This window comes from Rosa chinensis, chromosome 2 (assembly GCF_002994745.2).
Source record: "Rosa chinensis cultivar Old Blush chromosome 2, RchiOBHm-V2, whole genome shotgun sequence".
NCBI classification, from domain to species: Eukaryota; Viridiplantae; Streptophyta; class Magnoliopsida; order Rosales; family Rosaceae; genus Rosa; species Rosa chinensis.
Window position 1 is genome coordinate 73009050 of NC_037089.1, and position 26989 is coordinate 73036038.

A 26989-nucleotide genomic window follows, 5' to 3' on the forward strand; every position below is an offset into this window, starting at 1 on the left:
AGGATTTCCAACTTGAGGTTTCCCATATCAGTGTCTGGGGGCGATGTTGCCAATCTCGCGACTGCGTCTACCTTGCTGTTCTGTGCCCGAGGGATCAGGGCGATTGTATGGTAGGTGAGACATCGCTGGAGTAAGGTCTTGGCGAGAGCTTGGTAGTGGGATAAATGCGGCTCTTTGGCTTGGAAATCGCCGCCAACCTGGTTGGTGATGAGTTGGGAATCACTAAAGATTGCCAGTCTCGTGACTCCTAATTCCTTGGCCAGCTGGATGCCAGCGATTAGTGCTTCGTACTTGGCTACGTTGTTTGAGGCTTTGAACTTGAATTATAGCGCATACTCGTATGTGTTCCCTTATGGGTCAGTCAAGACAACCCTGGCGCCACTAAACTTACTGTTGGAGGATCTGTTTACGTGGAGAGTTCATAGGGGCTTGGCATGAGGTTCTGAGACAGTCTCATCCGAGGGTGTGGTATCCTCTCGCGGTATGAACTCAGCGATGAAGTCTGTAGCGGCCTGCCCCTTGATTGCTGTACTTGGCGTGTAATGAATGTCGAAGTCGCCCAGTTCGATGGACCACTTTACCAGTCTTCCCGAAGATTCTGGTTTATGGAGAACTTGGTTCAGGGGTTGGTTCGTCAGGACATGTATCGTGTGCACTTGGAAATATTGCCGTAATCGTCGGGTGGCCGTGAGGAGTGCCAGGGAAAATTTCTCTATATTGGAATACCTGGACTTGGCATCGTTGAACCTTTTGCCGGTGTAATAGACTGGCAGCTCATTGTTATCTTCTCGCATGACCAGGACTGCGCTAATCGCGGTGACTGATATGGCAAGGTAGACATACAGGACTTCTCTTGGGATAGGTTTCGAAAGAGTGGGTACTGAAGCTAGATAGTCTCGGAGGCCCTGGAAAGCCTTGTCATGCTCGGGTCCCCAATTGATCGTCTCGGTATGGTGATTTTTGAGGAGTTTGAAGAATGGGGAACACTTGTCGTGTAATAACCCGAAACTTAGTATCACTGTAGAGCACTCTAAGATACCTTCAACTTAGAAATAATCCAAATATCTTCTAAGCATTTTTTTTTTCATTTAGAAACCAATGAGACCACATGTTATACTTACACGTTATATAGGTAATTTTTTTTAATATTAGAGTTCTAGTAAACTTACTAAAATACCTTAGTTCATATTTCTTGTGTACACTCGATATTTGTTTTCAAACTCTAAATTATTATCTATGTTATTTTTGTGATGCATGTCATTTTAGTACTAATTATTGTAATTTTTTTTTACCTTAAGAAAGCACTAAAGTTCTTTACTTATTAATTGGGTAAATGTGCATATGGATGTGTGTGTACATACATACATATATATATATATATATATATATATATATATTTAGCAAGTGGATTTATGCTTTCTTTCTTTTATTACTTTTTTTAATTTTATTTTATCCTTTTAATCATTTAACCTAAATAGTAATTAGTCACTCACCTTATAATAATTAGTCACTTACTTATTTTATGCTTAATTCTAGCCTATTTAAGCATATGATCTGATCATACTTCCTACAAGCTTGAAGATCAAATGCAAAATTGATCAAAAACTCCCTTAGTTGAAGAGAAAACTCAACTAGAAGTTCCTCACACAAATCCTTCATCCTATTTCTCTTAAGAAGTTTCCTTTTTGTGAAAGAAGTCCAAAGTTTGATCACAAGACCTTCTGAGTTCCTTAAGTAAGTACATGAATACATTTCTATATTCTTTTGTCTTTAAGATTTATCAAAATGCATAGCCAATGATAAAATGGAAAAGGATATGCTTTTCTACAAACTCGTATTTTCGTATATAAAAAAATCTGTTTTGTCAAAACTAATTACAGTATTAAATTCCTCATCAAAATTTCTTCAATTTAGGCTTTTGAATCACTAAAAAAGGTTAAGAAATGAAGAAGTTATGGCTAATCAAAGTTTTCAACTTTTAAACTCGCTGGAAATCTCATACAGCCATCACAACTTCAAAAATTCATATCTCCCTCATTTCTTAACCATTTTCTACAAAATTTATATCAATTTGAAGCTTAGGACCTCTACTTCTGATCTGGAGAGTTTGAGAAGTAATGGTAAAATACACAGTACGTAATTACTTAGACATCAAAGGACAGTATCAAAAATATCGGTTTCTGCACTGTTATGGTTCTTCACCATTTCTGGACTATATCACTCTGATCTGGACTATATGACTTATTCCATTGAATTCCTTATGAAAAATCTTATGACTTGGTGTCCTCACTTGACTATTTCGGACATGATTTGAACAAGTTATAAAAACATAAAGTTGACGGTACTTGGTATATTATTATTGATTGACGAATGGACACTTTGGACTAAGATTTCCAATACTATGGAAAAATGACTACTGACTCTTTGACTACTAACTAATATTCTCTTACTACTTTTAATTTGCAGTACATTTATTTTATTTCACATTTACTTTCAAGTTTAATTTGCAGTACCTTTATTTTATTGCACATTTACTTTCAAGTTTAATTTGCAGTACCTTTATTTTATTGCACATTTACTTTCAAGTTTAATTTGCAGTACCTTTATTTTATTCCACAATTACTTTCAAGTTTAATTATATATATATACACGTAATTATGTATATATGTATATATATATATATATATATATTAATTTGTCCACACAATTTCAGTTATATTTATGTAAGCTTGTTTATATGCTTTGTTACTATTTATGTAGCTGTTTTATTTACTACTTAAAGCTTACTATGCTTTATTGAAGTAATTATATCTGGAGATGTGAAATCGGGTGATTAGTGCTATCCCGTGCTTAAGTGAATTACTGGTAAAAGTGTGTTGTGATATGAGAAGTTAGCCTTGGGCCCTAGTCCCTACATATAGTGCACTATTATACTCTTAGGAAGGTTGCTTACTTTGAGTATACATACTTTGGTAGTGTCCTTAGTATGCTGCGGCTGTCTCATGCTTTGGTATAGTACGTTGGACCCTAGCATGTTGATTTATGAGTTGTTACCAGTCAATCTGACTTACCCGTGCTTTGGTATTATGGACCCTAGCACGTAGATTTATGAGTTGATACCAGTTAATCTGAAATATTCACTAAGAAGAGAAGTATACAAATAATTATTTTGATCAAATATATGTTTGCAACATGTTATTAATATGTTATGGTGTTAAGTGAGAAGAGAATCGAGCATGCATTGTTTTGAGGTTATTTGCACCTATTATTGCTGCAGTATTTGTTGATTCGACAAAGAGATGTGACTATGTGATTTTTTACCGGTTTTATAATCGTTTATATATATATATATATATATATATATATATATAATGTGTGTGTGTCTGTTGTGTGTATACAAATACATATTTAAGATTTGGTGTGAACATATAAATGGTTCTCAGTACATTTTTACTTGGTTGTTCAATTTTGATTTCTTATAAGACACACTAGTATAAGAATGTAAGCTGTACTTACTGGGTCTGTGTTACTCATGATGCTACACCTTCATGTTTTCAGGTAACGAGTAGATGCATGGGGAAAAAGTGGATGAACCTACTAAATAAAAGAAAATTTTTCCTACTACTATTTCAAGAGAATGAGTACTGTAATATATTTTGCTAAACTTTGGTATTGTATAAATAATGATTTCGTTTCCTAATAAAAGTACTATTAAGATATATCTATACATAGTCTTTTACTTTCTTTCAATTTATTCAAAAAGGAAGTTTTATTTATTTTGACTCACGTCACAAATTCATGAGCCATTTTTCAATACAATATTGGTCTCGGATTTGGGGGCGTGACATGTCAGTTAAACGCGATATGAATCGGGCGAGAGCGACAACCTTCCCGGTGAGGGACTGGACCTTATTCCTGGTTTTTGGTAGTGCCATATCGAGGATTGCCTGTACGTTCTCGGGGTTGGCCTCGATGCTCCTCTCGCTGACTACAAAACCCAAGAATTTGCCTCCCAGTATGCCAAACACGCACTTGTCCGGGTTGAGTCGCATGCCATATTGGAGTAAGATGTCGAAGACGATGCCTAAGTTTTTAATGTGATCTTCAATGGTGACACTTTTATCGAGCATGTCATCCACATATACTTCCATGATCTTACCTATATGATCTGTGAACATGGCGTTAACCAGTCTCTGGTATGTGGCCCCTGCGTTCTTTCAACCAAACGGCATTACCTTGTAACAATACAAGCCTTTATCTGTGGTGAAAGATGTGTGCTCCTGATCGGAGGGCTCCATGGCGATTTGGTTGTAGCCCGAGAAGGTGTCCATAAAACTGAGGAGCTTGTGGCCTGCGATGGAGTCAACTAGCTCATCGATTCGTGAGAGGGGGAAACTGTCATTCGGGTAAGCCTTATTCAAGTTGGTGTAATCGACACACATGCGCCATTTTCCGTTGGGTTTCTTTACCATTACAACATTGGAGAGCCACGTCAGGTAGGAGACCTCCCGAACAAACCCGATGTCTTGGAGTTTCTTGACCTCTGATTGGATCGCTTTATATTTCTCTTCCGTGAAGGCCCTTCGTTTTTGGCTGATTGGGGGAACATCTGGTGAGATAGTGAGTTTGTGGGTCAACAGCTCTGGCGAGATTCCTGTCATATCTGTGTACGACCATGCAAACACCTCATTTCAAGACTTGAGGAAGGCGATGAGCTCTGCTTGGAAATGTGGGTCCTTTTTTGACCCAATCTTAACTTTTCTTTCTGGGTGTGTATCGGAAATGGAGACCGATATTAGGTCCTCCAGAGTATCTGGTCTCGGGTGCTTGAGTTTGCGTTTATTGTCATTCTTTTTACTGCGTGTATCGCGATTGTCCGGAGTCTGGGGATTTTCCCTTGGATCGTCGGGCTTGTCGGATGGAAAGGGTAAGTCTGAAGTTAGAAGTACTTTTCACCTGCCGTGTCCCCTCATGACAGTCAAGGAGTTGCATTGTCTCGCAAGTTCTTGATCGCCTCTGACTGTGAGGATGCCGCCCTGGGTAGGTATCTTCATCATAAGCATGTGTCCTCCCACAAATCATTGGAGTCCCTATATGGCATCACGTCCCCGAATGATGTTGACACGTTGTAGGAGGAGGGGCAGTCGACGATTATGAAGTGTGCTGTCATGGTGGCGATAGTGCTGCCGCCGCCCAGTGTGATCCTCAAATTATAGGATCCTAGGGGCTGTGTGATTTCTCCTGCGAAGCTGATTAGGGGTTCATGGTCTGGGGTGAGCTTCTTTCGATTGTGGTTAAGGCCTCGTAGCAACTGTCGAACATGATGCTGACCGCCGCGCCACTATCGACTAGGACCCTGTGGCATCGATAGTGGTCGATGACTATGGTGATTAGGAGTGGGTCGTTGTGGTTCTTCTTGATGGTGTCCTCGCTGCGATTAAAGGCTATCGAGTTCCATTCTACTTGCGGGGTGTGGCAACCGTGGCTGAGTCCCAATGTCTCCTGGCCCCGCCTGAGGGTACTGGGACTTTTGTGCTTGGTGTGTCTCGGGTGTCCGTGGGGCGCCGTCGTGTATCGTTAGGATCTGGCCGTAGACTTTGATGTCATTAGCGCCAGTGGCGGGAGTGCGATATTGTGAGAGCTGGCCGCTCTGAATGAGGTGCTCGATGACATTTTTCAGTGCCCAGCAGATATTAGTGGGGTGGCCGGACTCCTCATGGTATGTGCAGTATTTGCCGTTATCTAGCTATTTTGCCTGGCCAGGTTTGCGCCGTGGCGGGCGTGGGATGATGTCCTTGTGGTTATTCCAAATATCCTCATAAGAGGCGGTGAGTGTGGTGTAAATTTCATATCTAGGTGCCACGAAACACTTGTCATCCCTGCGGCGGGTGCCACTGTATGGTGCATTGCAATGTCAGCTGCCTGAGGGGTTGTATTTTGGCTTATCGGGGCTCTTGCCGTATGCTTGTCCCTCCTATCGCTATAGCCCTGCTGCTCTCGTGGGTCCCTGTCGTTTGTCTGAGCAGCTTTGTCTCAGCTGGTGTCTTTGTTCCTGGTATCGGGGTTGCTTACTTGAGGTACAGTGACGGGTGCGCATTGGCGTTGGTGTAGCGGCCAAAGGTATCATACTCAACTTAAGCAAAGCCTATAACGGCATTAAGAAGGTCATCATATGTTACAGGGGGATTTGTGTTGATCTGCAGCAAGTATCTAGGTTGGAGTGCTTGCTTGAATGTCGATGTCTCTAGGACTAGGTCGAGGGAGAGGCATTGGGTGGCCTGCTTCTGCCATCAACGAACAAAGTCTCACAATCGCTCATTCGGTCGCTGCTTGAGCTGAAATAGGTCAGGAGTTGTGCAATACCCACCGCCGCACAGGATTAATCGTCGCAGGAACTTGTCTCCTAGCTCTTGGAAACTACAATGGATTTGGTAGGCAGGTTGAGCAACCACCGCAAGGCCTCGTCAGTCAAATTTTCTTCGAATGCATGGCAGGCCATGGCGTCGGTGTATCGGGTTCCGTGGAGTATGGATTGGAAGATTTCTAAATGGTGGTATAGGTCTCGGGTCCCATTATACTTTTCGATCTTGAGGGGCTTGGCCTCTGGTGGGTGCTTCTCGGCCTGTATGAGGGCGGTGAATCCTGTCTTTCCCTGGAAACCAGCCGTGATCTACTGCCAGCCGGCTCTACTTTTTGCTTGCCTGTAAGGAGGCGATGGCCTCTCTCATTTGGAGCAATAGCCGAGTATTGGGATCCGGTGGAGGTATGTTGGCAGTCATAGCAGCGTTGGCATTAGAGTTCCCGCCGCTCCCACGGTTGGTTGGGGAGTCGGTGCGTCGCCAAGTTGGCCTTGGAAAAAAAGGGAGTTCAAGTAGATCATTTGAGGGTCTGTGCTGGTGTTGCCATGCGTGGGGCCAACGGGACCTCCCGACGTGGGGTTCGGGGGCATGAAGGTGCCAGCTAGGCCTGTGGAAGGGTCCGCCGTGAGGACTGGTCCCTGTGTGGGGACACCACCAATGGTCGGTATCAGGGTTTCCTGCTGGTGGGCCCTTTCCGATGTGTCGTCCCACACGACTCGCTGCTGGAGTGCTTCTGGTAGGGTGCAGTTCTAGTTGGCCATATTCTCGATCTCCTGGTGGGCTTCCATAGCAGTGGCGCGCTCGGCCTGTGCACTTGTCTCCATGAGGCCGCGCATCGCTATCTGTAGCACCGTGGTTGGATCAGTGGTTATGGCTGATTGAGTCTCGGTGCTCGGGCTCTGAAACTCAAGAGTGCGTTTGACTTCACGGGCCACTGCCTCCAGAGGCGGATCGTCGTTGCTGGTATCGGGATTGCTAGTAGCCATCGATGTGTTGTCCTGCCAGCAAGGAGCGAGGGGAGTCCTTCTATTGTCAAATGTTTCAGTGGTATCGGGAGGAGTCTGATCCAACTGAACACGGGATGTATTGGTCTGTAGCTATCGGTATCGGTCTCTCTTATCTGCAAAACAGACAAAAGTCAAAGGGAAGACCGGGTGTGCTAGCCTTCAACGCTTCAATGCCTAAGTCAGTATCGAGTTAGATAATGATAATGGAAAGCGGTAGTAAACAGTTACCTCTTTAGGTTGTTGGAGATGACCTTAATGTAGCAGGTTTGGGGGAGCTAGGTTTCGTTTCTTTATGTGTGGGACGCTTGGGGTCCCGATGTCGCCTTGAGGGGTATCAGGACCCTTCGTTGGGAGCTTATCTCGCTAGTGTATTGGCGATACTAGCCTTGTGCTTCCGATACTTGTGCCTAGGAGGTATGTGCATACCAACAACTGACGTGGAAGAAAATGGAACTAAAGCCAGGATGGAAAACAGCTCTTTTGTCCTTGGCCACAACTCTGAAACAGATGAATATATGTGAAGCAGCAAGAGTAAAAAGCACCGAAAGCAACTTTGGCCTTTTCCATAAAGATGCTTTTGTTTTTCAAAAAGAAGAAGGTGAAAAACATTTCACCTAAAATAATCTACTTTTCGTCGTCCGATCTCAATTATCCGAAGCACTCACAAAAGCATAAAATAATGGAGCTGTTATGTACATTTTTGGGTGTTGAATTCCAGTTTGAGTTCTGCTCCCTATATAAGGAGCCTTAATTTCATTTTGTAAGGCATCAGAAATTTGAGCAGAAGAATTTTCGCTCAAGAAGTAAGAAAGCCATAGTAGCAGTGTGCTCTTTCCTTCCTGTCTAGTGTGAAGTAAGAGTGCCTTCTTTTTCAACTAAGTATCTGCAATCGTTCTCATGGATAGCTAAACAACTTTTAGCTGTTTACCTGAGAATGAGGCTCTGAGTTTTTAGCTTGTAATTATGTTTGAATAAATAATTTCATATTGCTCATCCACTTCGTCAATATTTCAATTTTATGTTATTACATTATATCTGTGTTTAAGCTTTAAATCATGTACTACCTTTACGTTTAGATTTGCTATTCCTTAGAAAGATATGTTTCAAGCTTAAGATAGAAACAAACAGGAGTGATTCCACATGTTAAAGTAACCGTTAGGTGAAAAACTTGGGCATGTTGAAGGCTGGTTTTATTTTTCTCATAAGTTTGAACAATTTTATTTTTTTTTTAAGAAAAAGTGATTTTCAACTCAAAAGTCAACGCATGATAAATTAGACACTACCTTAAAAGAGAATATCCTTATGAGTCTTTTCTCTCAAATCTTGTGTAATTGGGCAAAATACCAACTTGTTGGATTGATTGGGCAAAATACATAGAATCTTTGGGCAAACGGGCAACACCCTTTTTTTCTTCTTCTTTTTTTGGATACAGAAGTCTTTGGTTAAATGAAAAAGTCTTGCTATTGAAAATAAAGCAACTCTAGTGGTGAAAGGAACGCGCCTCACGCGGGGCAAAAAACAGAGGGAGTACGAGTGCTTCTCCCCGCCGAACGCCGCCGGTGCTCCTGCCGTAGCGTTCCGGTCCGGGAGAGGATGATCAGTGCAGTTTTATGCCGGAGGCTTGGCCTAGGGAGGGATGGCGGCTCGATCTCGGACAGAGAAGACCGATCGGTTTTCTTTCTTCTTGGTTCGGGGGTCAAGGTGGCTCGGTGTGGTGCGATTTACCGGCTGATTCTGGTGTCACGACAGAGGATGGTGGCTTCGCGTTGCTTGGCGATGGCGGGGCTGAGATTGGAGGCTTGGCGAAGGCTGCGGTCTCGATCTCATGGCAGAGGCGGGCCTGGAGGGGATCTGATCTCTCTGGGGTTTCTGCTTCTGTTGGCGTCCAGGTACTGGGGTGGCCCGCTTTGTGGTGCGACGACGTTGTGGTGGTGGGATTCGCTGCGGCGGCGAGGCAGTGCAGAGGGGCGGGACGGCGGAGCGCGCGGGCACTGGACTCGATCTTGGTGGATTGCGGCGTCGGATCCTTGTGGGGAGTGGCTTTTGGGCCGAGCCTTTGGGCTAGGGTTTTTGTTTAGTCTGTTTAGTTTACTGGTTTTGCTGTTAGTCTTTAGTTTGTTAGTTGTTGGATCTGCTCGTCAGATCTCAAATAAGTCCATGCTTTTTAGACTTATGGTAGTCGTCGTGGTTTCCGGCAATCGGATTGATTTGGGTTGCTGGCTCGTCGTCAGGATCCAGTCCTACCTGGTCTTTGTGCTAGGTTTTCATTATCAGCCTGTGTTGAGGAGAAAGGGTGATCCTGGGATGGCCCGCCCAATAGTGTTCTATTGGTTAGTACCTATCCTAGTTAGTGCTACTTATTTTGGTCCGATTGGCGCGAGCACCGGCTCAATTCGATTGTGGTTGTTGGATCCATTGACGCGTCCTTTTCTCTTTGTCGGAGTAAGGATATGTGATGTTAGTCTGAGTGTTAGTTTGGTGTTAACCCTGATGGGTGTTGTGTTTTGTAGTATTCTTTAATGAATGAAGTTATTTTCCGATCAAAAAAAAAAAATTCAGTCACTTTGGATTGTAAACACAGGCAGACAAATTAATATTGCTACTGTATGAGTGTATGCCAACATAACTAGTACAAAAGTAATAATCTGGTTAACTTTTTTTTTTTTTTGAAACGAAAATTGGTGAATTATTTTTATTTATTAGATGCATAACTAGTACAATTTAACGTATCGATGATAAAGGTTTACGAGCAAGATGATAAAGGTTTATGAAGAAAATAGTTTTGATGGTTAGCATAACTAGTACAATAAAATATAAATTTTAAAAAGAATAGGCGTCCCTTCACAGACCTCTAATAAAATTGAAGTAATATCCACAGATAGTTATCCACTAAGATGTAAGTTTTTTTTTTTTTTTTTGGGTATAAGATGCCAGTAAGTTGTACCTTTATGCAATTCATGTGGTTAGAGATTCTAATATAATTTAATTTAATTGGAGATAGAGTGTCGGGTGGGCGCTGCTTAATTAGAGCTTGTACTTCTTTGCAATCCATGGTTACGGATTAACCATCATAAGTTATATTCCATAATATCTAACTAATGTCCAAATAAATAGTTGTTCATACCAGAGTTTGTGCCAGCTGTATGAATCCAAACTCTTCTGAGGCTATTCTCTTTCCTTCGCTGGCTCAACACAAGCAATAGTTTGTCCTCGAAAAAACACAACCAATAGTTATTAGTTAGTGAATAAACTTTGCTAAATTTTACGTACATTCCTAACCAAGTCAAAATTTACTGCATCATGCTGCAATTACTTTATATAATGAACTACAAACTTCTTTTTAAACTGATGCCATGACAGTCCCTCTCAAACTTCATGATTTCATATAGAAAGAAGTCGCATAAAGAAACCAAATTAAATAAAAATAGGTTGGTGAGAATTATAACGGAAGGACCCAATATAAAGCAAACGAAACTTACATCTTTAACTAAAAGAAAAGAGTTAATTACTGTTTACTCCCTATACTTATAGGGTTTCATCGTTTCAGTCCATGATCTTCGAATTTCACCTAAAAGGTCCCTGAACTCTCAATTTCCTCCTATTTCGTCCCTACCGTCAAGCTTCGTCCAAATTGTCCGTTAAATTGCTGACATGGCATTCCTCACGCGCTGAAATACCTAATTTACCCTCACTTAGTTTTTTTAAGTTATTTATACTCTTCTCTCTCTCTCTCTCTTGTTTTTTTTTTTTAGCCTCTTCTTCTTCTAGGTCTCTATCCTCCTCTGGTTTTTTTTTTAAATTTATTTATTTTCTTTTTTATCCACTTGCATTAGTGCTGATGGAGCTTCAAACCAAACAGAAAAGCAAGCAAAGTTCTAAACAATCTCCACTCAACGCAAAAGCAATCAACTGTCAAGTATCAACTCATCTATAAACGTTTTTTTCCTATCACAGTGACGGTGTCTACCAAAAAATTCAGAGTCAACTAAGCACAACCTAAATCTGGCAATTACAACTTCGACAGTAAATTGCACTGCACAAAATTCGTAATACATCTTCCAAGAGTGAAAATGCATAACTTCATCATCCCAAAACCCTAGTCCAATTTCCACCTCACATTCTGACCAATACATAAAAATCAGAATGTCAATCTTTCAATAATCAAACTTTCTACCATTTCCTTCGAAACAAAAACCGACTCAAAAATCAAATTCCAGAGCTCAAAAGAGAGTAAATTCATGAAAACCCAGTCACAAAAAACCACTCAGAATTCACAAAATTACAGATTACAGCAACGATTACCACAGTTCAAGTTCATCTTCTACGAATTTCAACGCACCAAAAACCAATGGCGACGAGATTAACAACATGCATTTGAATTATGAAGTTCTCAATGCTACGATTCTTTCAAATTCTTCAAGAACAGAAACAGTGAGAATTACATAAACCTAATCAATCTGTTCTCGCATTTTCCCAGACTGAAGAGAAATTTGAGAGCGACGACTCACCTGGTTGTTGTTGTTGTTGTTGTTGGGTTGGAACATCTTCCTTCTTCTCCTTCCGAGTTGACTCAGTGAGTCAGCTCTCCCTCTCTGACTCGCTCTCTCTCGCTCGCTCTCTTCCTTCTTCAACTGAAATTTTAGTTATTAAGGGGAGGAGAGAATCTGAAATATCATTTCTTCCAGCTCTCTAAAACCCAGCTTCACCATCCTCTTCACGCGCTTCACCCACACAAGTTAGCGCTTCACCATGGCCTCATCTCGCCCTCTGCCGCCGAAGCCTCCCAATCTCGACCTCACGATCGTCTCCGCCAAGCACCTGAAGAACGTCAACTGGAAGAACGACGACCTCAAGCCCTACGCCGTCTTCTGGGTCGACCCCGACCTCCGCCTCGCCACCAAATCCAACGACTCCGGCTCCACCAGATCCGTCTAGAATGAGCGCTTCGCTCTCCCCCTCTCCTTATCCCTCCACGACTTCTTCCTCACCCTCGAAATCTTCCACTCCAAACCCTCTTCCACTCCCAAATCCTTAGTCGGCCCTCTCCACCTCCCCCTTAAAGACCTACGCGACTCGGATAAACAGAGGAGGAGAGAGATGGAAGAAGAAAAGGTAAAAAGAAAAAAAAGAAAAACAAAAAAGAGAGAGAGAAGAAAATAATAATAATAATAATAAGTGAGGGTAAATTAGACATTTCAGCGCTTGAGGAATGCCACGTCAGCAATTTAACGGACAATTTGGACGGATCTTGACGGTAGGGACAAAATGAGAGGAAATTGAGAGTTCAAGGACTTTTTACGTGAAATTCGAAGGTCAGGGACTGAAACGACAAAACCCTATAAGTATAGGGAGTAAGCAGTATTTAATCCAAAAGAAAACACTACTTATATGAATAGCATAGATTATTGACTTGACAATAAGAATGAATTTACTCAATTTTGTACATGAAATATATATATATATATATATATATATATATATATATATATACAATGATTCTCGGTTACGGACGTCCGTAACTTTCAAAATCTGCGGATTTCCAACACTAGCCGTTGGATGTAGTTAAATGAAGCTCCACGGCCATGATTAAAGCAGCAAAAGGCATGGGTCATACGGGTTGGAGATTCAAATGGATCCGACCCGGGTCTTATATAAGACCAACCTGGAACTAAGCTAACTCTCGCTCTTTTGACAATTGATCTCTTTGATCTCCCGCTCTTTCATTCCCTCTACCTCTAAAATATTTTGATTCCCTGTGATGTTTCTGAAGAGGGAGAGAGAAAACTGTTGCTACACCCTTTGGTTTTAAGGACAAAGGCACTCATAATTCAGGTATAGATTTAACAAAAACTTGTTCTGTCTTCTTTCTCTGTTGACTTTGGATTTGGTCAGGATGATGGGGCCTTGAATCGATAAAAACTAAAACTGGTTTCTCTACTGACTTTGGTTTGGGATTCTATGTGTAATTATCAATCTAGTTTAATTGGTTTGCCATTCATTCACTGCCTTGATTATAAAATTGTAAAGTTCATGTAGTTTAATTTTATGTGGTTTCATTGTTTTGCAATGAAAAATTATAGGTCGGGGACTATGTTTCAGGCAATGAATTTAGGGTCAGTTTCATGTTCTGCTGAGACCACCGAAGTGTACACTCCTCAAGTAGCGGATGAGTTGAAGCCTACAAAAAGCCGTCAATTTAGAACACTAGATGAGCTTTTTGAATTTTACAACAAGTATGCTTTTGAGGCTGGGTTTAGTGTTCGGAGAAGTTCTACTGCCAAGAGTAAAGATGGTTCTGAAACTATAAGACAAGAACTTTGTTGTCGCAAAGAAGGGCATTCACAGAAACATACGGCTCTGCCAAAAAAGCGGAAAGGGATCATAAGAACTGGTTGTCTAGCAAAGATTGCAGCTGTGAAGAGATGTGGCATATATGTAATCACTCAATTTACGGAGGCTCATAACCATCCTTTGACAACTCCAGAGAGAGTTCATTTCTTACCATCTCATCGTCAAGTTTCAAATGCTACCAAATGCTTAACCATGGAACTTGGACTGGTAAATATTCCAACCCACAAACAAATCAGTTTGCTTGAAGTTCAATCGGGAGGAATTGAGAATATGGGTTGCATAGGGAAAGATATATACAATTATGAAAGAGATAAGCGAGAAGAGTTGAAAGGACATGATGGAGATATGTTGTATGCTCATTTTTTAGCACAGCGGGAGAAGAATTCATTTTTCAATTTCAAGATAGAGGAAGACAATGAAAATAGAATCAAACATTGTTTTTGGGCAGATGCGACCTCTAGGAGGGCTTATAGTTTCTTTGGGGATGTAGTTATCTTTGATACAACCTACAACACTAACAAATATCGGCTGATATTTGCACCACTATTAGGGGTTAACCACCATGGTCAGACCATTATGTTTGGTTGTGCATTCTTAGGTGATGAATCCACAGAGTCGTTTGTTTGGCTACTCAATACTTTCTTAGAAGCAATGCCAGGAGGAAGTCCCCCAAAAATGATAATTACTGATCAAGATCCTGCTATGAAGATTGCCATTTCCCAAGTTCGTCCCAACACATTCCATAGGTATTGCAGTTGGCACATATTAAATAAGTTTTCAGAAAAGATAGGTGCAGTGAAATGTAATGAATATTATGATGACTTCAGAAGTTGTGTGTGGAACTCTGAGATGACAGAAGAATTTGATAAGAAGTGGAAGGAAGTTGTTGAGAAGAGTGGTTTAAGTGACAATGGATGGCTTCAATCAATTTATGACATTCGAGCATCATGGGTGCCTGCATACTGTAATCACATTTTCTCGGCCGGAATGTCAAGTAGCCAACGTGCTGAAAGTTGTCATTCATTTTTCAAGAAGTATGTTGACCACAAAAATTCATTACTAGACTTTGTGATTCGCTTTAATAGAGGACTTGTACATCAACGTCATCAAGAGTTAGTTTCTACCCATATTGATGCAAATGAAGAGCCTCAGATGAATACCCCTCATCCTATGGAATCTCAATTGTCTAGAATTTATACTCGTGCCTGTTTCCAACAATTTCAAAGTGAGTTCTATATTAGCTTTTTCAATTACAGGTTTCAACTTATGAGAGAGGATGACAATCAAAGATTGTATTTGGTCAAGAAAAGAAGTGATCAGATTCAAAAGGATCGGGAAATTGTTTATGACAAGCATACGGACCTTGCTTCATGTACTTGCAAAAAATTTCAAAGTGAAGGAATCCCCTGTAGGCACATCTTGGGATATTTGCTGAAAGTTCAGGAAGTAGATTACTTGCCTGACCAATATATTTTGAATAGATGGACTAAAGCTGCAAATGCTACTGTAGTTAAGGACCTAGATGGGTTGGAAATAACAGATATAAATGCATTGGTGGTGAAGCGTAGTAAATTGTTTCATCATGCTTCACTTGTTATTGATAAAGTCCTTACAAGTCCTCATGAAGCTCAGACCATGTTTATCGAGGCTCTTGACAATGTTCTTGATAAGCTTAAACAAATGCAAGTCAATAGTAGTGAAAGTGCAAGTATCGGTAAGAAGTTGCCAAGTGATGTTCAACATAGGTATAATGAGCCAAAGATTATCAAAGCAAAGGGTTCTGGAAAAAGGCTTAAGAAGTCAAAGGAGAAGAAAGAGAGAAAGAGAAGTAGTACAAGGAAATGTCATGGATGTGGTTTGTATGGGCAATTACATGATAAACGAAACTGTCCGGCGCTTAATATGCCTAACGATAGGTAACGTTGTGAAGAACTTTGTTTATTCCTTGTATAATTTTATTTTTTATATGGAGATGTAGTTAATTAGATGTTATTTTCATGTAGTTCTGTTCTTGACAAATATGCGGACAAGGATGAAGATGATCACGACCCAATATCAACTGATGAAGATGAGGACCCCAGTTCCTTCGATGAAGATGATGACAATTAAGTTCCCCTGCTTTTTGCAGCATAGTAGCAGAGTATAAAGAAGGAAAGAGTTGAGCAGAAAAAGTTTGTCCTTGGTTTTGTAGCATAGCAGCAAAGTATAAGCAGTGATCAGATTGAGCAGAAAAAGTTTGTTCTTTGCTATGTTATATTAACTAGCTATCATTATCTGCCATTTTGTGAACAATTCAATAGTTTTGGATATTGAGGTAAGATCATCGACTTGATTTATGAAATAGATGGAGTGCTCTGTTTCGTCAAATTAACCAAGTGCTCTGTTTTCAAATGAAAAAAAATGGTGTATATATTGTTACGAATGGTTGTATTGAATTGTGGAGTTTTGGATTGTATTTCTTGTTTGTTTCATTTCGGCACAGTACTTTTATTTGGTCAATTGGTCGTGTTGGGGACAAATTAACCCAACTGCCTTGGTCCTTGAATCTAAAGATGTGGTTCATTCTGCAGAAGTCCCTAGATCTTGAATAAGGAAGAAGTGATGCGATATGCCCCAAAAGAGGGGGAAAAAAGAGCAATATTTCTTTGTATTGTTTGAGCTACCATTCTATTGGGGTTGTAAATGCAGAGTGCAGCATGTGAACAATTGGCAGGTGATGTGTGATGTATTGATTAGAAAGTAGCTTGTGTACCAAGATGACCACCTTATCACTAATTGCTAGAAACTGTGCAAGCGGAAAAGCAGGTGAAGATCGTGGATTTGAATTGCTAACATACATAATACATATTTGTTCTTTCCACAATTGTTCTGATTTATCTAACATACATAATTGTTCATACATAATAGTTCTTTCCACAAAAACTACGAATGAGCAATAGTAAGCATCAAAAATCCCAACACAATCCTGGCAGAGCGGCCCATTGACAATCCCTAGTTGCTTCCTGCACATGATCAAATCAGGGTGATGCTTGGTCATCGTTCACTATGCTATAATCTGCATAGATGTAACAAGTATTAGCATTTGTACCTTCAATTAATATAAGACAAATTGATTTAGCTCAGGCACAGAAACATACATAAAGGAAGATATATGGAAGGTGATGTTTTATCACTTTATGTTGAACTATTGAATCCCAAAACTCAAGCTACTAATAAACTTCTAAATCCCATAAGTATTTGCAGCCTTGATAAACACTCAACTTGGCCAAATTGGGAGTGAGTACTTTATATTTCTTCCTAAACAGTTAGCAGAATCTGAACAACAGTCTAATGCGATCAGAAAAGAACCGAAGGTATTAGATTGTTGTCCAAAAGTACCAGTCTAGTCTCTATTCTCCTAAACCCGATGACTATCCTATCTTCTCAAACCATATTGAATCCATCCTATTGGCAGAATCCCAACAACAATCTAATAGGTACACAAAGAGAGAGAAATATGAAAAGTTTCTCAATTTTAAACATGGATGAAGAGCCATTGCTCGAACTGATGCCAAGTTAACAACTTGTCAACTTCGATGGCAAGAGAACATTACCCACAACACCTAGAAACAGAGCATGTTAAATTAACATGTCAGAGTGTTGAATTATTGCATCACACAATTTCCAACTATCATCAATTGCAAAACTTGATAACAAATCAAACTAAAAGCCATACCAATAAGAAAATTAAACTAAAACCATACCAATAAATTTGAAACCATTGTTCCCCAGTGGCTCAGCCCTCAGTTGAGTCAGTTCCTCACATCGAATTGGAAGAAAGAGAAGAAACCCACAATAAATTGTAAGCAAGAGAGCACGTTTCAGACTTCCAGTGTTCCAGAGCAAGTCAGCAAAGCCTAAATCAACACCCACGAAATTGAAATCAACATCAATTCTTAACCCTAAAAATTTCCCCAAATTGAATTGAATAAATACAACAAAATTGAATCTTACACTACATTCAATCGATTGCCCCAAAGAAGAAGAGCAGTAGAAGAGAAGGAGCCTTCAATCTCTGAGACTCTGAGAGAAGAAGAGAAAGGAATGCAGCACCTTGCTGCCTTGCTCGACGATCGTGGTCGGCTGGTCGCCTGGATTTGGACTCGAGGTGGTCTTGAAGGATTGAAGGAGTGAAGCTCTCCAGTACGCAGCAACCTTGAAGTAACTGAATTCAGGTCGGGAGTTGGGGAGTTGAGGTGGGCTTGAAGGACTGAAGAAACGGACGAAGTTGTGCTATTCTTTGTTCTAAAGAAGACAACTTGAGAACCATCGAGATTTAACTCAAACCTTTGCAGGTGGGTTTTATATTAAATCCGGGTTGTATCAATTAGCCATGCCTTTTGCTGCTTTAATCATGGCCGTGGAGCTTCATTTAACTACATCCAAATGCTAGCGTTGGAAATCCGCAGATTTTGAAAGTTACGGACGTCCGTAACCGAGAATCATTGTATATATATATATATAGAGGGTCCTTCTATGAAGGGAATTTTTTTTTTTGGTTTTTTATAGGAATAGAGCATTAGACGAACTTTTCAATTACATTTTGCAATCTCAACCGTTCAATTTTTAGGTCCTAATGTGTCATTCGTAGTACTTTACTTTTGGGAAGTGTAGGATATTTACTTGTATTTCTCTTTATTTTTAATAAATCTTTTTCTCGCAATTGCGAGGTTTGATTAAAAAAAAAGGTTCTAATGTGTAGAACATATATGCAAATTTTCAGTCAAATTGGTGATCATTAAGGCATGCATTCAAATTGGCAATTTAAGATTATAAGTATGAACGGTTCAAGTTTGACAGATTTGGTTCGTCCGTTGATTTAATCTTAGTTTGATACCTTAACGATCACCGATTTGGCTAAAAATTTGCAGAAGTGATCTACACATTATGACCTAAAAACTGAACGGTTGAAATGCAAAAATTTAATCGAAAAGTTGGTCTAATGTCTTATCCCTAGAAAAGCCAAAAAAAAGAGATCCCTTAATGGAAGGGTCCTATATATATATATATACACACACACACACACACACACAGAAGGGTTCGAAAGAGGACGTCCGTGAAATTATAAAAATGCGGACGAACGTTCTCAGCCGTTGATCGGCTTAAATGAAAAGGAATGGCCCAGATGAGAAGCTTCCAATAACAATCGCGTCAAATAGTCTTGTACTTCAAACCCGACTCCTCAGTCTCACCCTCAACGACAAAACCAAAGTCACCGTCTCCAGTTCTCTACCCAAAATCCATGTCTTCCCACCATTGATGTTTGAAACTCGCCTCAGGTTGCACGATTGTCATAACCCAAGCTTCGTTCTTTTTCTTTCTCTCACAAAAATTGCAATCCTCCGATGGTATCGACCTCCCTTGGAGTTTTCGCCCCAAAATTGGAGGCTTGGAAGCACATACAGTCATCTAGAGTTTTTCTCGAGTATGGGTTCTCTCTTTTCTGATACTTTTGATTTCCAATTACAAAATTTAGGGTTTTTTTTTTTTGAATCTTTTTATGCGAGATGCCATAATTGAGATTTTTCCTTTCTATAACTAGTTAGCGAATCTGTTGATGTATCTGTTCTCCTTGGTTTTTGTTGCTGCTATGTGTATGAATCAAGATCGCTAGCTAAAGTTTAAAACTATTGAATGAATTCATAAATACATCTGATATCTAGCAGCTTTTTGTTATGTGGGAAATTGCAAGTCGATTGCTTATTCCTTTTGCTTATCTATATTTGGTGAGTGTTAATGACATGTTAATGATTTATGCTGAACTCTTATTACCACATTTGGGCCTTGCTTTCCCTTCATGTATAGATTTTCTTCTGGGTTGTTCGTCTGAGTATCTATGCAACCAGTATCTCATTAATTGGTTACCATAAACAACGCCAAATATCAAATCATTCATGTAATATCTATTTTATTCATATAAAAACAGAAGGATATGAACATAGAAGGGCTAGTTGTAAGTTTGGTACAAACTTGTACTGAACCTATTTAAAGAAGCTTACCCCTGTTTATTCTCCAATTAACTACATGCATGCATATAAACAACGTTGAAGTTGTGTATGACTTTGATACATGGTTTTCTTTTAAAAATTGCTAGGCTCTTATTTGAAAGGTTTAAGATAAATTTTCTTTTTCTTTAAGCTTTGCAGTAGTTTTTGATAGAGAATAATGTGTTTCAGATTGCAAGGGAGTTACGACTGAGAGATATTGGGGGCATAATTGTGGTAGATTTCATTGATATGGCCGATGAATGTAAGTCAAAGTTTCTTTCTTTTGTGTGTACAAATGTGCATGCTTCACATATGCACATATTTTTGCACATCCATGGGACTAATTGTGTACTTAGTTGCTTACTGGACTAGCCTATTATCTTTCAGCTTGATTTTGTTCCAGTTTATGGTTGATATCATAATTTTTCACATTCACTTGTAGAGATCCTACATAGCTTGATTTTGTTCCAGTTTAGGCAAAAACTATACATTAATGTGGGGGATTAATGTATTGGATGTGGATTGGGAATCTAGGTTTATTTGTGTAATACTTTTAGTAGTAAGGTGAGCTCTACTATATAGATCACTTTGTCAATGTAATGTGCATTTTCTGAGAACACAGGTATGTGGTTGTTGTGGTTGTTTTGTGCATTGTCTCAGAATACATAGCTTTGCCTTTGCTATTCTAGAGAAAGGTCCATTTTGTTTTGTATTTTATTGTATTATAGAATGAATGATATCTTTACATGAATGTTGTTTACTTTGGGTGTATGTTGTTTTCTTGGCTGTGGACTTGTGGTTGTTGTTTTCCTGCAATTTGTTATTTATGCTATCAGCAGGCACCACTGGCAGCAAACATTTATTGGAAACAAAATGAAAAGATCATGCACTGTAATTTGTTTTCCTTTTTTTAGTCATATATTCAAGTTATTGTCATATCCTAGCTTTTATTCCATCTTCATGTACATCAACTCACTTTCAGGTGCCAAAACTCTAAGAGTATCATTATAAGTTAAGCGAGAGCTGGTTATATAGTTCTCAACAATGAGTAATATACCAATGGCAATCAATAATATTTGAATATTAGTTCATACTTCCTTGGCATTCTTAAACAAAACAAGATTGCTCATGTACAAAATTTCAATGAGCCTATTTTTTAACCAATCTTCCAAAAATCTTCCAAGTATCCAACTAACCATTCACAATTGAAACCATTACATACAATAACCTCCATAGGAACCTGGAAATTGCATTTGTCTGACAAGTTAATTCCAATGTGAGAAAATCTCCTATAAACAATCATATATACTGGGAAAGATTAGGAATTAATCTTTGGCTCTCCTCATAAGTACATGACGACATTCTTTGTCGCTTACAGGCATCATTCTGAGCAACCTCATGATAATCATTTGTCCCAAATTTGGGACCAGCCAAACTCAAAATAGCCCCCATTCAATATCTGCAAAGTATCAATATCTGCAAAAAAATATTGGATATCTTTTGACCTCATGATATTTTACTACAAAAAGATACAAACTTCTTTCAGCAGTGGAAAACTAAACTGCACAAAAAGAAAGAAAATTGTGAGTCAACAGATCAATTCACAGTAATTAACAGATGCAAGAAGAAACTTTTGAGAATATGGCTTCCAAAGCTACTCAGAGGCAACACTCCTGTTTTTGACCAACTTGAGCTCAATTATGCTACTTTTTTCATAGTAGTATGCTAATATGCAGATATATAAGTTCCAGAATCTTGAAATTGACTATCAACAAGACTCTGCCACCATATAATCTTGAAATGAATTCTATGTCTTCCAAAACATTGATCAACCTATAATCCATACAAAAGCTAAATCATTAAAGCAGCAGTGGTAGTTGACTGATGCAAAATCAGAAAAATCCCAAATCAGATGCAAAATCCTAAAAATCCCAAATCTTCAAACTCAAAAAACTCAAAGCTTACCTTAGAGTTCACCTGTTGATGAACAACCATCCTCATCCATACTGCTGGAACTTGACTCCCCATCTTTGTTAATAGCAGGTATACATAAAGTAAGCAAAAATAAAGTTGGGTATATATCAAGCTATAAAATAGTTGACATAAACAATAATCTCAAACACAATTAACTATAAATTCTTACTTTCCATGCAGTGTTGGACAATTTCTTTTGTCATGTGACTGACCAAATAGTCCACATCCATGGCATTGCCTACCTTGACTCTCCTTTACCTTAACTTTCCTCTTCTCTTTTCCTTTTTTCAACCTTTTCCCACACCCTTTGGCCCTCACTTGATTTGGTTCATTAAAAATATGCTAAATAGCATCAATCTTGGTCTCCAAAACTACTACACGTTGTCCACTTTCATTACCAATCAATGTTTTAATATTCTCCAAGAACGCATCCAAGCATTCCATAAAGAGCTGACTAGCCTCATCACTCACCATTGCCTTATCAATTGCATCTATAGCATGCTGGAATAGTTTAGTCCTCCTTGCAAGTAAAGCTTTGTTATCTTTTACCTCCATTCCATCAGAATCTAACACAAGACTTTGTCTTGCAGCTTTAGTCCATCTCTTCAAGATGTACTGAATAGGCAATTTATCAACATCTTGGATTTTAATCAAATATGACAAAACATGCCGACATGGAAGGCCTTCACTCTCAAACTTTCTACAACTGCATGATGCAAAATCAAAAGCTTTTTCATAAGTCAGTTCACGAGATTTACAAGTATCAATGTTCTTTCGCATAACCTTAAGCAAGCAATGAGTGGCATTTTCTCTTAGAAGTTCTAGTTTATATTTGAAGCTCTCTTTCAATTGTTCTTGAACTTCATAAAATAGCTTACGTGTATAAACCTTAGCCATATAATCTTCTATGTCAAGGGACATGACAGTTTTTGGCTTCTCATCAATATTAATATGATCCTCCTCTAACTCATAATGGCGTTGGTGAAGAAGTCCCCTCTTAAACTGAACCATAAATTCCACCAACGAATTCTGATCAGAAACATAATTTTTGAAGAAAGAATGTTGACTCTCAGCTCTTTGACTACTTGACATTCCTGCTGAGAAAACATGATTTACATGTGCTGGTATCCATGACGAACGAATTTCATATATTGACTCCAACCACTTGTTATCACTCAACCCACTCTTCTTAGTAATTTCAATCCATCTTGAGTCAAACTCCTCTTTACTACTTGAATTCCATATGCAGCTATGAAAGTCTTGGTAGTAATCCCGATATTTAATCGGATCTAGCTTTTCAGAAAATTTATTTAGAATGTGCCAACTACAATATCTATGAAATGTTTGTGGGAGTGCTTCTGAAATGGCTTTAGTCATAGCAGGATCTTGGTCAGTAATAATCATTTTGGGGGCATTTTCTGGTGCATTTCCTAGCATAGCAGTTAGAAGTTCCTTGAATAACCAAACAAAAGAATCGGCTGTCTCATCATTTAAGAATGCACAAGCAAAGATGATTGTCTGCCCATGATTATTAACACCAGTGAATGGTGCAAAAATCATTCCATACCGATTTGTGTTGTATGTAGTATCAAAGATAATTACATCTCCATAAAAGCTGTAAGCTCGTCTTGAAATTGAGTCAGCCCAAAAGCACCTTGTTACTCTGTTTTCCTCATCTGACTCCATTGTATAGACAAAAGAAGGATCTTTTTCTTTCTCATTTAGAAGTTCCTTGAATAACCAAACAAAAGAATCGGCTGTCTCATCATTTAAGAATGCACAAGCAAAGATGATTGTCTGCCCATGATTATTAACACCAGTGAATGGTGCAAAAATCATTCCATACCGATTTGTGTTGTATGTAGTATCAAAGATAATTACATCTCCATAAAAGCTGTAAGCTCGTCTTGAAATTGAGTCAGCCCAAAAGCACCTTGTTACTCTGTTTTCCTCATCTGACTCCATTGTATAGACAAAAGAAGGATCTTTTTCTTTCTCATTTTGAAAATGCATGTACAATAGATCTCCATCATGCCCCTTCTTCGCTTCACGACAAGTTCTTCCATAATTATACAGATCACGCTGTGTACAACCAATATTCTCAATGCCACCTGCCTGAACACCAAAGAATTCAACTGTGTATGTTTCTGAACATTTACCAAGCTTAGTTGCTGTGATAGAACTGTGTTAACTTTTGAAACACGACGGTGAGATCTCAACAAATGTACTCTAGGTGGGCTTGTTAATGGGTGGTTATGACCCTCGACAAATACAGAGATTGCATATCTCCCAGACTCCTTCTTTCTCACAGCTGCAATTCTTGCTTTACAACCCACTTTTGGTAATCCTCTCTTACGTTTTTCTCCTTCAACTTTGGAAGTTCCTTGCTTATAACAGACGTACTCCTTCCTCATAAGTTGGGTATTATCTTTGTTGGTTGCACTAGAATGACTTCTGATACTAAACCCTGCTTCTTTTGCATATCTATTGTAGAAAGCAACAACATCATCTATTGTTTCAAACTCTTGGTGCAATATAGGCATCAGCTCTGCCTTTACTTGAGGAATATAAACTTGATCATCCTCTGACTCCATTTAATTGAAACTGAAAAGCATAAATACACCCAACTTACTTTTATCAGTAAGCAATGCCGATGAAAAGAAAAGATAGAAATTCAAACCAATGTCAATATGCAAATTACCCATGAATGCTTTTCATTGCTACCTAAAACTAAAAAAGATACATATGTCAATCAATGAAAACATCATAACATCGACAAAAGAAAGAAAGAAGAAACCCAGAAACAGAAAGAAGAAACGCCCCAAATATGGTAAAACCCTAAATTTTGTAATTGGAAATCAAACAAATCAGGAAAAAAAAAAAGAACCCATACTCTAGATGTGCTCCTATGCTTCCAAGTCTCCAACTTTTGGCGCGAAAACTCCAAGAGAGGTCGGGACCATAAGAGAACTACAATTTTCATGAGAAAGAGGAAAAAAAGAAAGCTTTGATTGCACGATTGTTGCAACCTGAGATGAGTTTAGCATCAATTGTGAGAAGACATGGATTGGAAGATATGGATTTTGGCTGGAGAACCAAAGAAAACTTTGGTTTTATCGTTGGGAGTAATCGGGTTTGAAGTGCAAGACTATTTGACGCGATTGTTATTGGAAGCTTCTCATCTGGGCCATTCCTTTTCATTTAAGCCGATCAACGGCTGAGAACGTTCGTCCGCATTTTTATAATTTCACGGACGTCCTCTTTCGAACCCTTCTGTCTGTGTGTGTGTATATATATATATATATATACACATAAGCCTGTTCTGAAGAGGACGTCCGCAACCCAGAAAAAGTGCGGACATCCCTCCTCCTGCTTAGAGAAGGTGGTGATGGCTGCGCTGCGGTTCCCATACGAACCCTCTAGACATCCCGAACTAGTTTGCAGTCGGGTGGACTCGCCGGCTACCACTTTCCAGTCGACCTTGATCGGACTACCATTTTGCAGTCAACCACGCTGCCTAGACCTCCGACCTCGATCTCTTGGCCTTCATCTTCACTGCAAACTGGTCTAGGATGCCCTTAGCCTCTGTCCGGCAAGTGGCGAGCCGCCGTCGGAGCTTGATAGTGGAGAAATCCCGGACGTTCTGGGTTGCGGACGTTTTCTTTGGAAAGGCTCCGTGTGTGTGTGTGTGTGTGTGTGTGTGTGTGTGTGTGTGTGTGTGTGTGTGTGTGTGTGTGTGTGTGTGTGTGTGTGTGTGTGTGTGTGTATAAACAAAAGAACCAACAACCATACTAGCAGAAACTAGCGCAAGAACAAATTAAAAACGGAACAGTTTGAAAAAGAAACCAAACAAAAGGACGTGCAGTAGCAGCAAGACACCATGCCTATTTGTTCAAGAGCTCAATGTCAAGACACACTACATTAGAGCAAGTCCAGCAGTTCTCTTTTTCCCGGGCTCCAGCAAGGAAAACTGATGTGGTGACCGGGCAAGGGGAAAATCATCCCTCCACCGGTGTAGTTTTGCCTAGCCAAGGTTTGGCTTTCCTTGACCGAGGCCAAGAAAAAAGGCAAAGCCCTAACTAAAATTATGACCAGTCGAAGGAGACGCCAGCTCGACCAGAGCCGGACGTGGCCGACTTCAGCGATAGACAAGCAGAGAGAGACGCGAAGGAGAGGACGCGTGGAGGTGACGCACGAATGAGGTTTAGCAGGAGGACGATTTACTCCGCCTGGGGTTGCTTCGATCTCGACCTGGGGGCAGCGTCTGGGCTGGCTGATGCCACGGAGCTGCCGAAAGAGGTGAGGCGACCTCGGGGGAGCTGGGTCCGTGGAATGAGGACGTCGGAGGAGGGAGAAAAAGGCGGGTCAGGTCTGACGAAACCCGCCAGGTCTGGGGGCGCGGGAGAGAGAGAGAGAGAGAGAGAGAAACGGAGGGGGGAAATGAAAAAAAAAAAAAAAAAAGAACAATTTTCTTCCTGAATTTTGTTTTTTGCTATTTGTAGAAAATTTTCATATTTTAAAAATTCATAATAAATTTATACAAACTCCGAATATTGCATTCCATATATGCACGAGATCGTATCGACGAGCTCTACAATTTTCATGAATGAACTTTTCCCAAATTCCGAACGTATAAAAATTCAATTTTCACGACCTCTTAAATAACGTTTGTTTCAAAAATAAAAATCGATTAGAAACTAAATTTCTCGTACAACAACTAAATAACGTTGTATTGTACTTATTCCTAGTTTTTCATTTATGTAAGAAAAAATCGATGAACAGTGAAAAATGAACAGTCTTGACCGGTCAAGAAAAAAAACTGGTGGAAACTCATGTCCAGTGGTAATAAACAGTTATTTGACTGGTCGACGCCTTGACTTTTCGACCTTGACATTTCTTGACTACGGGTGAACTTGCTCTTAATAACAAGTAAAAGTCATTTAGAATGAGGTAAGGCCAATCAAAGCTTGCAGCAACGCTAGTTACATGCACAGCCCACAATAGATGGCGAACGACTAAAAACGCATGCAGCTTTTTATTTTGGTCTATAGCTAGTCATGCGGCAAACTTTGACTTTTCATTGTATATTTATTGCATTCTCATATGCACATTGTATTGGTCAAGAGAGGGCATTCAATGCTTGCTTGTCTGATATTTGTGCTGTTAGAGCAACTCCAACAGCTTCCCTATAATTTTTGTATAATAAGGAAGCAAAAGTCAAAACTTTAGCATATTTTTCTTCTCCAACTCCAACAGATTCTCTATTTTACAG

At 39.6% G+C, this 26989-nt stretch overlaps 2 protein-coding genes and 1 long non-coding RNA gene across 3 annotated transcripts; 1 reads left to right on the top strand and 2 right to left on the bottom strand.

The window, feature by feature from the left end:
* The first annotated feature begins 13468 nt into the window (after positions 1–13468).
* Positions 13469–15826, top strand: LOC112184957 (protein FAR1-RELATED SEQUENCE 5-like). The gene is made up of 2 exons (XM_024323179.1): positions 13469–15633; positions 15721–15826. Exons 1-2 carry the CDS (start codon positions 13469–13471, stop codon positions 15824–15826), a joined length of 2271 nt encoding a protein of 756 aa, XP_024178947.1.
* A 931-nt stretch (positions 15827–16757) lies between these two features.
* On the bottom strand, positions 16758–18025 carry LOC121051186. The gene is made up of 3 exons (XR_005805332.1): positions 17711–18025; positions 17461–17613; positions 16758–16772 (listed from the first exon to the last, which is right to left on the bottom strand). It is a non-coding gene; the product is annotated as an uncharacterized LOC121051186 (long non-coding RNA).
* A 4034-nt stretch (positions 18026–22059) lies between these two features.
* LOC112184958 (protein FAR1-RELATED SEQUENCE 5-like) lies at positions 22060–24311 on the bottom strand. The gene is made up of 2 exons (XM_024323180.1): positions 23946–24311; positions 22060–23832 (listed from the first exon to the last, which is right to left on the bottom strand). Exons 1-2 carry the CDS (start codon positions 24309–24311, stop codon positions 22060–22062), a joined length of 2139 nt encoding a protein of 712 aa, XP_024178948.1.
* Positions 24312–26989: the final 2678 nt, after the last annotated feature.

What these genes read in the sequence shown, in the direction of transcription:
- LOC112184958 (XM_024323180.1), bottom strand. Translation starts at nt 24,311, where the DNA reads ATGGAGTCAGAGGATGATCAAGTTTATATTCCTCAAGTAAAGGCAGAG. An exon ending in CATTAACAAGCCCACCTAGA is followed by an intron (nt 23,833 to 23,945) that starts GTACATTTGTTG and finishes TTTGGTGTTCAG; the next exon opens with GCAGGTGGCATTGAGAATAT.
- LOC112184957 (XM_024323179.1), top strand. Translation starts at nt 13,469, where the DNA reads ATGAATTTAGGGTCAGTTTCATGTTCTGCTGAGACCACCGAAGTGTAC. An exon ending in CTTAATATGCCTAACGATAG is followed by an intron (nt 15,634 to 15,720) that starts GTAACGTTGTGA and finishes ATTTTCATGTAG; the next exon opens with TTCTGTTCTTGACAAATATG.